Source organism: Dysidea avara, chromosome 7 (genome assembly GCF_963678975.1).
Source record: "Dysidea avara chromosome 7, odDysAvar1.4, whole genome shotgun sequence".
NCBI lineage: Eukaryota > Metazoa > Porifera > Demospongiae > Dictyoceratida > Dysideidae > Dysidea > Dysidea avara.
Genome location: NC_089278.1, coordinates 18,766,960 through 18,781,531, shown reverse-complemented (window position 1 = coordinate 18,781,531; position 14,572 = coordinate 18,766,960). Strand labels below are relative to the sequence as shown.

Below are 14,572 nucleotides of genomic sequence, written 5' to 3'. Positions count from 1 at the left end.
GTGATTGTAGTTATACTTTATAGTAGATGGAATGAAAGTTGGACTAACTGTACATGTACTGACATGACTGACATACTGACATTCCGCATTCCAAGTATCAGCTGGCTATGTAGCTAGATGCTTTCTAAACCATTATAAACTGTTTCTGCACCATCCACTCAACAATCAGTTGAAGCTATTTAGCTACCCATAGCTACAGAACGCCATATATGGAGATTCATTATAAATAATATTTATTAGTATGTGATGGTATCATTTCCATATATGGAACTGCTGAAGGGTTTTGAGAATAATTAATCTTTGTTGAGTGATCATGAGCAGGACCATTAGCCTTTGCATGGACGAACCATATATGGAATACTTACATGGGATGCTACACTAACAGCGACATATAATTAGCACTATAGGTAATTCCCTTGTGCACAAATCTGGTCTAACTGACGCTGTTATAACCACAGCTAAGTAAACCATAGATAGTGTGCACGTACAACCTCAGGCTCAGTATATTTGTGGGAGTCGGACTCAAGCAGCGAGTTGTGTCAGCTAATCTGGCGACGTGACGACGAACACCGTGAACAGGAGACTAGGCTAAAGATGCTAAGTTTTTATACTAGCAGCGGTCGGCTGGCGTTGTCACTAATAGTGGCTCTACTTTTGGTATACTCCGTATGTGTACACGGTCACAGGAGCTGTGGTTTGGGAAAATTCTGTCGTATCGGAGTTGACTCCAAATAAATAGTACGTATACCTCTGTAAAATGTGTAACTATTTAACTTATGCTGATGAACTGTCACATGGGGTCTTGCTGTAGGTCAATCTAGAACTGGGCCTGGAGTTACACTCAAAATCAACCGTCAAAGCCACAAAATTCTACAATAGATCAAGGAACAAGACGAAACACATAGTAATTCATAACCCACAATTGAAAACTACATAATTAATCTTAAGATTTTTAAACAGGCTGTAGGACCATGCTGTAAAGCGAGCTGTAAAGCCTAAATAAATACATTCAAATATTCTGTGGAGTTGACTGTAGGTCTGTAGCAAGTGTGCGTGTTGAGACTTGCATGGTCCAGGGAAACTGGACCAAAGTAACCCAAAATACACTACCCACATAGGTTTATATACATAGCTATTATGACTGATTATAGCTGAAGTGGATTTAGCTAGCTAGCACAGAGGCGTAGCCAGGATATTCTGGAAAGGGGTTTGGATTTGAAGTGCATGGAATGTCTGGGGTAATGCCTGGGTGCTTCCCCTGAACCATGTTTGAATGAAAATGATGCATACACAAAATGTGCCCTTGGACGGTAACATTAAAATGGTGCTGTTTGTACATCTAACTAGCTAAAACCTACACACTGCTGTTTATGCAGCTTATAGAAACTTATTCTGATACTAGCTAATCTTCACTTCCAGAGAGCATGCTAATAGCCAACTTCAACACAGGAGCCCTCCACATTTGAGTCCCTTAGTTAGCAATACTTTTTTCTGGGTATACACTATTCTTGGTCGGTCCTCCTGTTGATGGTCAATAATGTCAGACTTGGCTTGTACTCCATTACATATGAGACATCACGTGCCCACAACATGTGACAAATAAACAAAACATTCGTCATGTAAATATACATCGACTATTCACAGTTTGACACATGTATAACATGTTTATCGCAGCTACTGCCTTGTAATGTCTCAACCAATTTAGCCACAGTCCTTCACCATTTCCACCATTCATCACATGCGCAATTGATCACATGATGCACTACTTGATTCATCGATAATTTACGATGTGACCTTCAAAAGTAATGCAGAGCCACGCCGGTGTACAAGTAGCTACTGGAGAGCTCTAGGGCTGTAAGATTTGGTATGAGTTTAATTAATTTTTTAAAATTCTGCTTTTGAGAGGGGGGTTCGTCCAAACCATCAGAATCCCCCCTGGCTACGCCCTTGGCTAGCAAACAGATCTAGGAGCTGGCAAGGGGAGTGGCACAAATAGGCTGAGTTGTAGGTGGTTTGACTTTGGTTTAGGTGAGTTTGCAATAAATATAATATGCAAGTGATATTGGCCTCACATAACACTTTGAAATTCAATCAAAAGAAGTGTGGTCCTCTACAAAGGGAAGAGGGAGGGATTTTTTGCCTCAAATACCCTATCTTGGATCCACCTTTGGCTAGCTAGCTATTTATTTAGCAGGTAAAATAACATCAGCTGAAACAAACCATATCAAGGTGTTAATTTCCGTATCAACATCTTCATTATTTAGATGCCACAAAATTATTTAAATTGCTCATGCTGTTTTAAGAGATATTACTGGTAGACACTGTACCTGCAGGATAGTACCTTTTTCAAAGCTGAGCTGGACTAATTCCAATTGAGCTCTTTACTAGCTGGATTGAGGAACACATCCCGTAATAATCTAGCTGTACCTTACAAAATTCAACAACTGTGAAATGTTATGTGTTAGTTACTTGGTAAACCTATACCATTTAATGTGGTGTGCATGCATGATGTAATGGTTATAGTCCAGTCATTTTACTGTTTTACCTTTATCAAAAACAGTTTCAACTGTTTCTGGTACAGAAAAATGTGTTATACAACATATCAAAAGTCTTGGTGAAAGTGCTTTTTATGACCTTTTATAGCCATTTTTAGCTTTAAATGTGATTTTCAGTTCTATTTCATCTGCGCATTATCCAAACCACTCACATTTGATATTAAATGATTGGTCTTACCATAAGGAACAATGTGATACTTGTTTGGTGTCCATAACTTTATCTGTTCAAAAGTTATAACCATTTTACCTATCATTATTTAGTCCCGCCCATGCATATATAATATTGAATTTTGTTTAAAGCAATTTTTTCTGGATTAATGACTGACACCTTATCCATGATGGCAGGAGACATGTTTTCATGATGAAACCTTAGATGTATTTGCTACTATGGAAACACATAATAGGTGATTGTAATAATTATTATTATATGATAGGAACAATACTTCAGACGGTATGTATTGTGGAAGATGAACACAACTGAGTTGGTGCAAGTTTAAAGTAGAAATGAGTATAATACAAATAGTTACTCATGTTCCATCTTCATTATTATTGTCATCATCATCATTTTCAATTACTTCAGAATTAGAATATCCTGACACTCTGCAGTTACCACAAGCAACAGAACATTTCACACTGTGCTTCTTGCATGTGCACCTCATATTGCCACAGTCAGACTGACAGTTATGCTATCATGCCAGCCTGGAGTCTCATAGTCTATTTTTTCTTCCAACAGAAAAATGCAAAGAAGCTCAAAGAGTAGAACATTGGGGCTATCAAGGAGCAATTGTGAAATATGCAGTGTTATACTTTTTTCTGCATGCAGTCCTTGGCTGTGATACTACTTCACAACTGTATGGTATTGGAAAGGGCACATGTATCAAGAAATTCTAACACTTTGAGAACCAAGTCAAGCCTGTATTTTTCTAAAGAGTCAGCTACCCCTGAAGAAATTTCCATTGCAGAAGAACATGTATTAGTAACTTTGTACAATGGGACACCTGGTGAGTCACTAGACTCTCTGTGTTATAAATGTTTCAGCAAAATAATTGCCACAAACACATCTTGTATCCATCCACAAACCTTGCCACCTATTTCAGCTGCTACAAAATACCACAGCCTTTTAGGCTTATTTTCAAATATTGGAGTGGAAAGATAGCATAGTGGTGAAATGAACCGGGGGATGGAAGAAGAGTGATGAAAATTTTATGCCATTACTTACCAGTACTGAGTGAGCTTATGAGAATAATCAGATGTATATAACTGTCAGGCTGATTGTGGCAATATGAGGTGCACATACAAGAAGCACAATGTGAAATGTTCTGTTGCTTTTGGAAACTGCAGAATGTCAGGATGCTCTAATTCAGAAATAATTGATGATGACAATAGTAATGAAGATGGAACATGAGTAACTATTTGTATTATACTCATTTCTACTTTAAACTTGTACCAACTCAGTTGTGTTCATCTTCCACAATACATACCGTCTGAAGTATTGTTCCTATCATATAATTATAATTATTACAATCAGTATATGAAGTACCTACTATGTGTCTCAATGGTAACAAATACGTCTAAGGTTTCATCATGACCTCTGTTGTGAAAACATGTCTCCTACCATCATGGCTAAGGTGTCATTAATTCAGTGCTTAAAACAAAATTCTATTATGTACATGGGCGGGACTAAATAATGATAGGTAAAATGGTTATAACTTATGAACAGATTCAGCTATGTACACCAAGCAAGTATCACATTGTTTCTTATGGTAAGATCAATCATTTTATACCAATTTTGAGTGGTTTGGATAATGCAAAGATGAAATAGAACTGAAAATCACATTTTAAGCTAAAAATGGCTATGAAAGGTCACAAAAAGCACTCCCCCCATGAGATTCTCTGAGACTAATGATATGCTGTAGAGCACATTTTTCTGTACCAGAAACAGTTGAAACTGTTTTATTGCAATTAGTTAAAGGTTGACTCATTTTTTGGCTAAAATTACTGGACTATTAATCATGTTGTGGAGACTTAGTAAGAACTAGTAAATAAACAAGTAATAACAATGTGTTGTGTTTGTAAAGTATGATAGCTAGCAGTAGGAAGATTTAAAATAATCGTATATATAGTGCATCCTTGAATAATACCACAGTACAATTTTGGAGAGAAAAAAATGATAGTTCCTCTGCTGCATGATTCAAATAATATGCATAGTTCATGAATTACATTTCACTAGTTAAGAGTCTGTGCCGTGAAATTGATAATGAAATTTTTGATCATAGTTTTCGGCTATAAGTTGAAATTCTGGAAGATCAGGACACACGATAGTGTGTTATGTGGCCAAGTACAGCTAGTGAGGACGTGTGATGGACAAGTGTGTGTTTACAGGAACCAAGAAAATGCTCTTTTCATGTATTTGTAGCTCAATAGTGCCTAAATAGAAATTAACCAGTTTTGCTGCGGAAGCATCCTTGGGGTAGGGCACCTCTAATCCACCCAGCCATTACTGAGATATGCGCCTTCGCTTATTTTCTTCTTAATCTTACATAAATTTTCTTTTCGCAAGCTTTAGAAAAATTACAATAACTCGTGTGTGCTTAAGTCGATTGACTTCAAATTTGGAGGACAGTAAGAACATAATGCGGCACATTTACAACCTATTTTTTGTACATATTGAACTAAGAACAATGGAATTACACAAAATTTGAAAATTGCAAAAGCAATATGTTGTCATGCCTACAGGGTAATCTGCTTAATGAAATAATTTGAAAATTGGTCTGTTCATGAAGTTACCAAAACAATTTGTGGTTTGAAAGTACTGTGAGTATTAGCTAAGGAGATATAAAGCAAAACCAAACATGTGAAAAAAGCACGATCAAGATACTCTAATAGAACAGTCACTGAGAAGTAAAAAACGTGCACAAAAGATGTCAGAGAAAAATTCTCCAGGTTTCAAACCAGGGACCTCCACGCCTATATACCCAAGCACTTTACCACTCTGCCACTGCCATTAGTTGCTCTTAATTTCTAGAAAGTTCTGGTTTAGTACACTAGAATGATAACTTGATGATTCCTGTAGTAAAGGGGAAAAGGTTAAAAGGAAGTGTCAAGGCCAACCATAGGCTGGCTTTTGAACTTGCAATTACAAAAAGAAGTAATATTCGCACAAAAAAAAAGCAAAAAAAAAAGCAGCTAAGCCGTGGAAAAGGTGCAGCCTTAAAAAGCCTGGATGAAAAAGTTGTGAAATCAAAGACAAATGGCTACAATGATGTTATTGCTAGTAAATTTTAATAGTGGCTATGTGCAGTGTTAAAATTTATTAGCATTAACATCATTGCAACCACCACCTTTGATTTCACAACTTTTTTCACCCAAGTTTTTAAAAGCCACACCCTTTCTCATAGCTTGGCTGTTTTTGTGCAGTATAACAACAATTTTTAAAAGTTGTTAATATCTTTGAGTATGTATAGTGTATATTTTGATGCCTTATTTATTTCATAATTATATTCTGTAGTACCAGATGAAGTTCAGTACTGGATGGACTCCACATTATATGAAATTTTTATTTCACCTACTGTGACTGGAGAATTCAAGAATTTGGGCTTCATCATTTCTGAGGAGTTCCAAAGACATGATGATAATGGTGATGACATCACATTCCATCTTTATCCATCTGATAATCCATACTTTCATTTTGGCAACAGTGATAGTATTCATGTGGCATTTAATAATTTTTATGTTCCTAATGTTATAGAAACATGTTCATTATCATCAGCAACATCTGATCCTATTCCACTGGATGATTATGAGTTACAAGTAGCAGTTAGTATTAGAGGAACTGAGTTACTAAGACGTGATATAATAATTCATGTTGTGGAACCATTATCTTCTCTACCACCTCCAGGTAAAGGATTAGTTACACATAGGGGACACCAAGAATCAGTAACTTATGTAATGTCTCTATGTTGAGGTACTAGTACCATAAACATTTCTATTAGCATTGAGGTTCACTGCTGTTGATCCCTGTTATTTGGAGTCTGTAATTTTTATCAGGAATTTTACAAGCTAGTAGGTAACATTGTAATAAAAAGTGCTTAAGTAAGGAAGATCATCAGCTACAGTGCAAATGTATTCCCTAATTTAGCCATAGTGGGATAATAAATTTGTGTTTCAGATGATAATTGTCCTATATTGCTTTAGCACTTTTCTTATAATGATCCTGATCCCTAAGCACTTTATGTTGCAATGATCCCTACCAGCTTGCAAAAATTCTGCAATCCTTACAATTGTTTGTTAACATTTTAAACAAGGTGCACATCTACAGCTGGTGGAGTATATGCATGTATGTTTGGGTGTTTGTATTTCCATACCCATGTATGCAAAACATTTTACGCTGAAAACAGACTATGTGTGCTGTATAGCAATATTATTAAGCCTTCCGGGTAAGTAAAGCTAAAGCTTTACGCTATTGGACAAGCCAATATGGTCTTCACTGACAGAGAGAAAAAAGAACAAGATTACTGACTATATTCAATGATCAAGCAGAACATAACAGCAGAGAGGTAATTACATTGAGACAATAGACCAATATGTGACTGAATTTAAGCCAACCAAATAGTTATGGCTATTATAGTAGAACAGTTGTTCAAAGACCACTTCATGTGCGGTGCCAATTCTGATGTGGTGAGAGTGTCTACTTAGAATGAATGATCCAAAGCAATGATTAGTTGATGAACAATCAAAGGATGCATACACAATACTTGTCAGGGGACGTAGCACATGGTCTGTGACATGGAAATACAAAAGGCAGTGGAAAAGCAACTTGGGGATTTCTAGTACAGAAGTACATGCATGTACCTGTACAGTGACAACCAAGCCAAATATCGCCAAAATATGGACTCACATTTCAGGGAGCAGTGCCCTACATATGGAAGACAATATTTTAATGGTTGCTGATCCTACCACTACTAAACAATTTGGTCAACTTCAGGGTCTTCAACAAACAAGTTAGACAAAGTTTTCTATTGTTGGTTATATTTTTTCTGCTGTTCTTCTTTGTCAAGGAATTTGATGATGCATTCTCCCATCATGGATCTGTACCACATAAAAATGTGGTGTACCTGTCTCCTGACCCACTGTTACTGGGACCCATTGGTTCTGAACCTTGAGTCTGGCTGTTACATGCTGTCTTTGAACAGGTAGTGGTCAAGAACCTTTAGCCTTACATAGCAACTGTCTGTGCTAAAACCAGCATTGAAACCAGGTTGGTCACAATTTCTGTCCACTGAACTGCTTTACAGATTATTTAAGGATGATCCAGATTGGATCAGACATGTTAAACGAAGTAATTAGTTGGACAATATGGAAGTGCATTAACACAACATTACGTACAGTGGTATGCAAAAGACACCTGTTTGCCTGGGTTGAAGAGACATCTAACAGTGAATATATCAAGCTAGCCATATGAGTTACACTTGTAAGATGTCACTTAGTCAGTCAGTCAGTCAGTAGAAAATTTTATTAATTTTGTAACAAATTATTGGAAGCATTTCAGATCATACTGAAGGCAGTTTTGAGCTTGATTATACTTAATAAATATTGCCAAAGTGCTGTGAAAGTATTGTGGGGCTGATTTCTGGTCAATGTTTTCATAGGAAAGTACAAACGTTTATGATCCCTACCATGCAGTACTACCATACTCTATGATTACTGATAGATTTTGTATATGCCAGTTAATGGAAACAACTGTATGTCATGATCATGTTATTTTTTCAAACAGTAACCACAGTGGAGTTCAGCTCATCTACCTTATCAGTGTGGGAGTCAAGTGGTTCACTGGTTGTTCCTCTAGTATTATCAGGACAGACTCAATCTCAATCATTCAGTGTTATTGTCATTGCTGAAGCTAACAGTTCTTTGTCACCTGCTGCTGCAGGTAATGTTATGTTTGTTGTCAAATATAATAAAATGCATACACCGTTTGGCATTTAAGTGCAACTGGTCCAGTCTACATGTAAATGTGACTGAATCTGCAAAATTATGATGTAATAGCATCGGCAAAACTTTTATAACACAATGCCTTCATTACTCTTTGGATACAATATGTGTATATTACTAACAATTCTATGAGTTTATAAATGCCTAGTTGTTTATGAAGGGAGGCCCTACCATATGGCCATATAGATACGTAGAGCTTAGGAACTACACCACAAAAACAGGACCATCGTGAGTGTGTCTGTTTCAGGACAATAAACTCATCATACTATGAAATGCACAACTAAAGTGTATAACTGTCAGTTGTTGAATACACTGAGACTGTCTGAGATGTGGTACATGTATGAAACAAGGAGATTCAGTTCTATTTTGCAAAAAAAAAATTCAATTTTATCTGTTTTACTACATAGGAATTTTCTTTTCTTCTATAAGAAAATGTATAAGAAAAACTTCAAAATGCATCTGTTTCACAGATTTTGTCATGTTAATCAATACTCACAGTAGTGAGTTGTGCAGTCTTGCATGTGGTAGCAGTTTTGCAATCCTCACCATAATTCACATGATGTTTACCATTTTAACGCCTTAGCTCATGAACATATGACAAGCTAGCTGTCAACCACAAAAGCAATACTAAGTCACTCACCTAATGCAGTGTCAAGAAAATATAACAATTATTTTCTGTTCTAATGAGTTTGAGCCAGTTAGCTGTCATTTTTTCTCTAAATTTGGATTATGAAGCCGTGTGATTATGCTCATGGGTTTGCTGAATGGATTGTTGATGAGTTCTTGTCTCCTTTGTGAATAACCCAGTAACCATGAGTAGTTAGGTATAAATGTGTGTGCTAAAGACTCTCAAATGCCTAATCCATTGAATATTTCAACCAATATTGATCACTAACAGGTACTATAGCTACCTGTTTACTTAATACCCTACTGGAGCATTCGAAATGTAGTTTGTGGTGTGCACCTTAATCCAGGTCACATCCAGGTCCCATCTGATTGTTATTTGCATCTGGGTCAGTAGTACTGCACCAGTTTCAACCCTGGCCTACAATCCTGTACAATAGTTTTGCAGCTATTTAATAAAGTACCTGTAGCAAAGGCATGCATAAAATTTTTAGTAGTTTGTCACATATGTACTTATTTTGTTGTTTTGTTTTCAATTTTAAAAAGTAGGTGCATGCTTATCCCTGAAAATAAATGGTATCTAATCCAAAACAGCCAAGCTGTAAAAAAAGAGTGCGGCCCTGAGAAAGGCTATGGTGAAAAAAGATGTGAAATCCAAGGTGGCGGCCAAGAAATGGCTGTGATGGTAGGTTAATGGTAAAAATTTTAATAACAACAATTCAGGTGAATTTGGTGCCGCTTGGTCTTGGCACAAAATTCACCTGAATTGTTGTTATTAAAATTTTTACCATTAACCTACCATCACAGCCATTTCTTGGCCGCCACCTTGGATTTCACATCTTTTTTCACCATAGCCTTTCTCAGGGCCGCACTCTTTTTTTACAGCTTGGCTGTTTTGGATTAGATTTCACTTCTTTTTGTATTTGTATACCCCAAAGCCGGCCTATGGCCGGCTTTAGGGCTTTTTAACCTGTCATTTTTTCTTTACTACAGGAAGAAGAAAAGATGAAGCAGGGTGATTTCTTTGTAGCTAACCTCTCTGCAAAATGGTCCTTCTAGCTGAACTCTCTACCGGATGACTTGTTTGTAGCTGAACTCTCTACAGGGTGATGTGTTTGTAGCTGAACTCTCTACAAGGTGCTTCTTCTAGCTGATCTTTCTACAGGGTGATTTGTTTGTAGCTGAATTCTCTACAGGGCAATTTGTTTGCAGCTGAACTCTCTACATGGTAGTTTCTTTGTAGCTGAACTCTCTACAATGTGACTTCTTCTAGCTGAACTCTCTACAGGGTGACTTGTTTCTAGCTGATCTCTCTACAGTGTAACTTGTTTCTAGCTGAACTCTCTACAGGGTGTAGTTGAACCCTCTACAGGGTGATTTGTTTGTCTCTACAGGGCAATTTGTTTGTTTGCAGCTGAACTCTCTACATGGTAGTTTCTTTGTAGCTGAACTCTCTACAATGTAACTTCTTCTAGCTGAACTCTCTACAGGGTGACTTGTTTCTAGCTGAACTCTCTACAGGGTGATTTGTTTGTAGCTGAACTCTCTACAAGGTAACTTCTTCTATCTGATCTTTCTACAGGGTGATTTGTTTGTAGCTGAATTCTCTACAGGGCAATTTGTTTGCAGCTGAACTCTCTACATGGTATTTCTTTGTAGCTGAACTCTCTACAATGTAACTTCTTCTAGCTGAACTCTCTACAGGGTGACTTGTTTCTAGCTGATCTCTCTACAATGTAACTTCTTCTAGCTGAACTCTCTACAGGGTGACTTGTTTCTAGCTGATCTCTCTACAGGGTGACTTGTTTCTAGCTGATCTTTCTACAGGGTGATTTGTTTGTAGCTGAATTCTCTACAGGGAAATTTGTTTGCTGCTGAACTCTCTACATGGTAGTTTCTTTGTAGCTGAACTCTCTACAATGTAACTTCTTCTAGCTGAACTCTCTACGGGTGACTTGTTTCTAGCTGATCTCTCTACAGGGTGACTTGTTTCTAGCTGAACTCTCTACAGGGTGATTTGTTTGTAGCTGAACTCTCTACAAGGTAACTTCTTCTAGCTGACCTTTCTACAGGGTGATTTGTTTGTAGCTGAATTCTCTATAGGGCGATTTGTTTGCAGCTGAACTCTCTACATGGTAGTTTCTTTGTAACTGAACTCTCTACAATGTAACTTCTTCTAGCTGAACTCTCTACAGGGTGATTTGTTTGTAGCTGAACTCTCTACAAGGTAATTTCTTCTAGCTGATCTTCTACAAGGTGATTTGTCTGTAGCTGAATTCTCTACAGGGCAATTTGTTTGCAGCTGAATTCTCTACAAGGTAACTTCTTCTAGCTGATCTTTCTACAAGGTGATTTGTCTGTAGCTGAATTCTCTACAGGGCAATTTATTTACAGCTGAACTCTCTACATGGTAGTTTCTTTGCAGCTGAACTATCTACAATGTAACTTCTTCTAGCTGAACTCTCTACGGGTGACTTGTTTCTAGCTGATCTCTCTACAGGGTGACTGGTTTCTAGCTGAACTCTCACAGGGTGATTTGTTTGTAGCTGAACTCTCTACAAGGTAACTTCTTCTATCTGATCTTTCTACAGGGTGATTTGTTTGTAGCTGAATTCTCTACAGGGTGATTTGTTTGCAGTTGAACTCTGTACATGGTAATTTCTTTGTAGCTGAACTCTCTACAATGTAACTTCTTCTAGCTGAACTCTCTACAGGGTGACTTGTTTCTAGCTGATCTCTCTACAATGTAACTTCTTCTAGCTGAACTCTCTACAGGGTGACTTGTTTGTAGCTAAACCCTCTACAGGGTGATTTGTGTGTTGCTAAACTCTCTACAAGCTAACTTCTTCTAGCTGATCTTTCTACAGGGTGATTTGTTTGTAGCTGAATTCTCTACAGGGCAATTTGTTTGCAGCTGAACTCTCTACATGGTTTCTTTGTAACTGAACTCTCTACAGTGTAACTTCTTCTAGCTGAACTCTCTACAGGATGACTTGTTTCTAGCTGATCTCTGTACAGGGTGACTTGTTCCTAGCTGAACTCTCTACAGGTGATTTGTTTGCAGCTGAACTCTCTTACATGGTGGTTTCTTTGTAGCTGAACTCTCTACAAAGTGACTTCTTCTAGCTGATCTATCTACAGGATGACTTGTTTCTAACTGAATTTACTCTCTACAGTGTGATCTGTTCATAGCGGAACTTTCTACTGGGTGATTTGTTTGCAGCTAAACTCTTTGCATGATTGTTTCTTCGTAACTGAACTCTCTACAAGGTAATTTCTTCAAGCTGATCTCTCTACAGGATGACTTGTTTCTAACTGAACTCTCTACAGTGTGATCTGTTCATAGCGGAACTTTCTACTGGGTGATTTGTTTGCAGCTAAACTCTTTGCATGATTGTTTCTTTGTAACTGAACTCTCTACAAGGTAACTTCTTCTAGCTGATCTCTCTACAGGGCAATTTGTTTGTAGCTGAATTCTCTACAGTGTGATTTATTTGAGCTGAACTCTCTATATGATGGCTTCTTTGTAGCTGAACTCTCTATTAGGTACCTTCTTCTAGCTGATCTGACTACAGGGTGACTTGTTTGTAGCTGAATTCCCTACAGAATAACTTGCAATGTAATATAACTGAGTAAATCATACATGCAGCTGAATGCTTTATTAGGGTGACTGTTCTATTAGAGTATCTCGATCTCGCATTTGCTGCACGTAGTTGCCTTTCGAATCATAACTCAGTGATTTGTAATGCGATTCTTCTGTGCTACTGCAAGAACTTTCTATGATGATTATTCCAGCTACATACTGATTTTCAGCTCGTTGCTCTAAGCGGTTTGCCTGGTAGATACGAAAACTAATAGTTTTTTATTCATAAAAAATCGATCGCGTAATTTTGACACAGGTTGGGTTTTGTGTCATATCTCCATGGTCTTTATCCCGATTCCTTTCAAACCACAAAAAGGCACTCCTACGATGGTTGCTCTATCTACATATCAATTTTCAACTGATTCCTCCAAGGGGTTTACCCTGTAGGCGTGACAGACCTTCGACCTTATTTTACGCAAATAATCAGTCATAACTCCATGAATGTTCATCGGATTCCTACCAACGTTGGTACGGAGATCCGCCTTAATGAGCCCTTTAAGTGTGCCAAATTTCAGCCCAATCCGAGCACGCATTCGTGTTTTATGGCGAATTTTGCGAAGTGTGCGAAATGAAGAAGATGAAGAAGAAGAAAAAGAAGAAAAAAAAACGAAGAAATTAAAACGAAGAAATTAAAACGAAATTTTGTTCGCTCGTATCTCAGAAATGGCTGGAGCGATTTTCTTCAAATTCGGTATGTAGACTCCCCTAACTGGGCGGCACGTCTCTAGCAAATTTGGTTCCAATCGGATAAGGAATCACAGAGCTACATAGGTGTGAAAATTGCGTTTTCTATCTTCCTGTTAATATACTCACGCTGTGGCGCGCCGGCTTCTTGGGCCGCACGACACACTATCGTGTGTCTTGATCACGTTGTGGCGCGCCGGCTTCTTGGGCCGCACGACACACTATCGTGTGTCTTGATATGCATGTACAATGGACTGTCCTTTAGTCTTCTATTTTTGTCTTCTTGGCCAAAACATTGATTTACTAGTGTGGCTTTATTGATGATGATATATTATATATTTACTGTATGCATCTAACATCGTAAAATGCACTGGCTTTATTACTTGCAGCTGGGATGGATTTTACTCCTGGCCGATACACTGCTACCTTCACAATGGGAGCTACTACAACCACAGCTAGTATTCCAATAGTAGCCGATGATATTGATGAACCAACTGAACAGTTTAGTCTTAGACTATACATTGATGGTGCTGGATATGGTATGGGTCTGCAACAGGGTGCCAACAAAGCTGCTATAGTTAACATTCAGTTGAGTAAGTTTGTAACATTATTGTTGGCATTGTTGAGTACATTACTGTTTCATTTTATTAGAGGTTTAGTGTAGTTTTTTGTGAAGAATGTGCACATTTTTGTGTATTGTGGAATTTTTGGTGATTTCTAAATGTGACCTGATTTACGGAAAAGTACCTTTTCCACACATTTTGTATGCTGGCAAACAAAATACTGTGGTTTTACTCCTGGAAAACTTCAGACAATTTTATTTATAAAATAGTTATGGAGCTTCAAAGTTCAAAAAATTGATCAAATGTTGTGTGAAAAAGGTACCCTTTTGCAAATCCAGTCACAAAATACTTCTTTGTTAAAGTCTGGCTACAAAAGACAAGAAAACAAACAAAAAAAATCTCAAGTACAGTATGTCCAGTCCAGTAATCCAAGTCCAGTAGTCCAGTCCAATAAATGAATATACCCAAGAATTTTAGTAACAACATTACAATTAATATTGAAACTGTACTAC

The 14,572-nt window shown here is 37.5% G+C and overlaps 1 protein-coding gene across 2 annotated transcripts in view; it reads left to right on the top strand.

The window, feature by feature from the left end:
• Nucleotides 1-6,071: 6,071 nt before the first annotated feature.
• Nucleotides 6,072-14,572, top strand: part of LOC136259675 (uncharacterized) — a 131,131-nt gene continuing 122,630 nt past the window's right edge. For both annotated transcript variants that reach the window (XM_066053178.1, XM_066053177.1), the window contains exons 1-3: nucleotides 6,072-6,453; nucleotides 8,329-8,484; nucleotides 13,887-14,090. In XM_066053178.1, coding sequence (XP_065909250.1) covers nucleotides 6,087-6,453; nucleotides 8,329-8,484; nucleotides 13,887-14,090 — 727 coding nt within the window. In that variant the 5' untranslated portion in view covers nucleotides 6,072-6,086. The remainder of the gene's footprint in view (nucleotides 6,454-8,328; nucleotides 8,485-13,886; nucleotides 14,091-14,572) is intronic.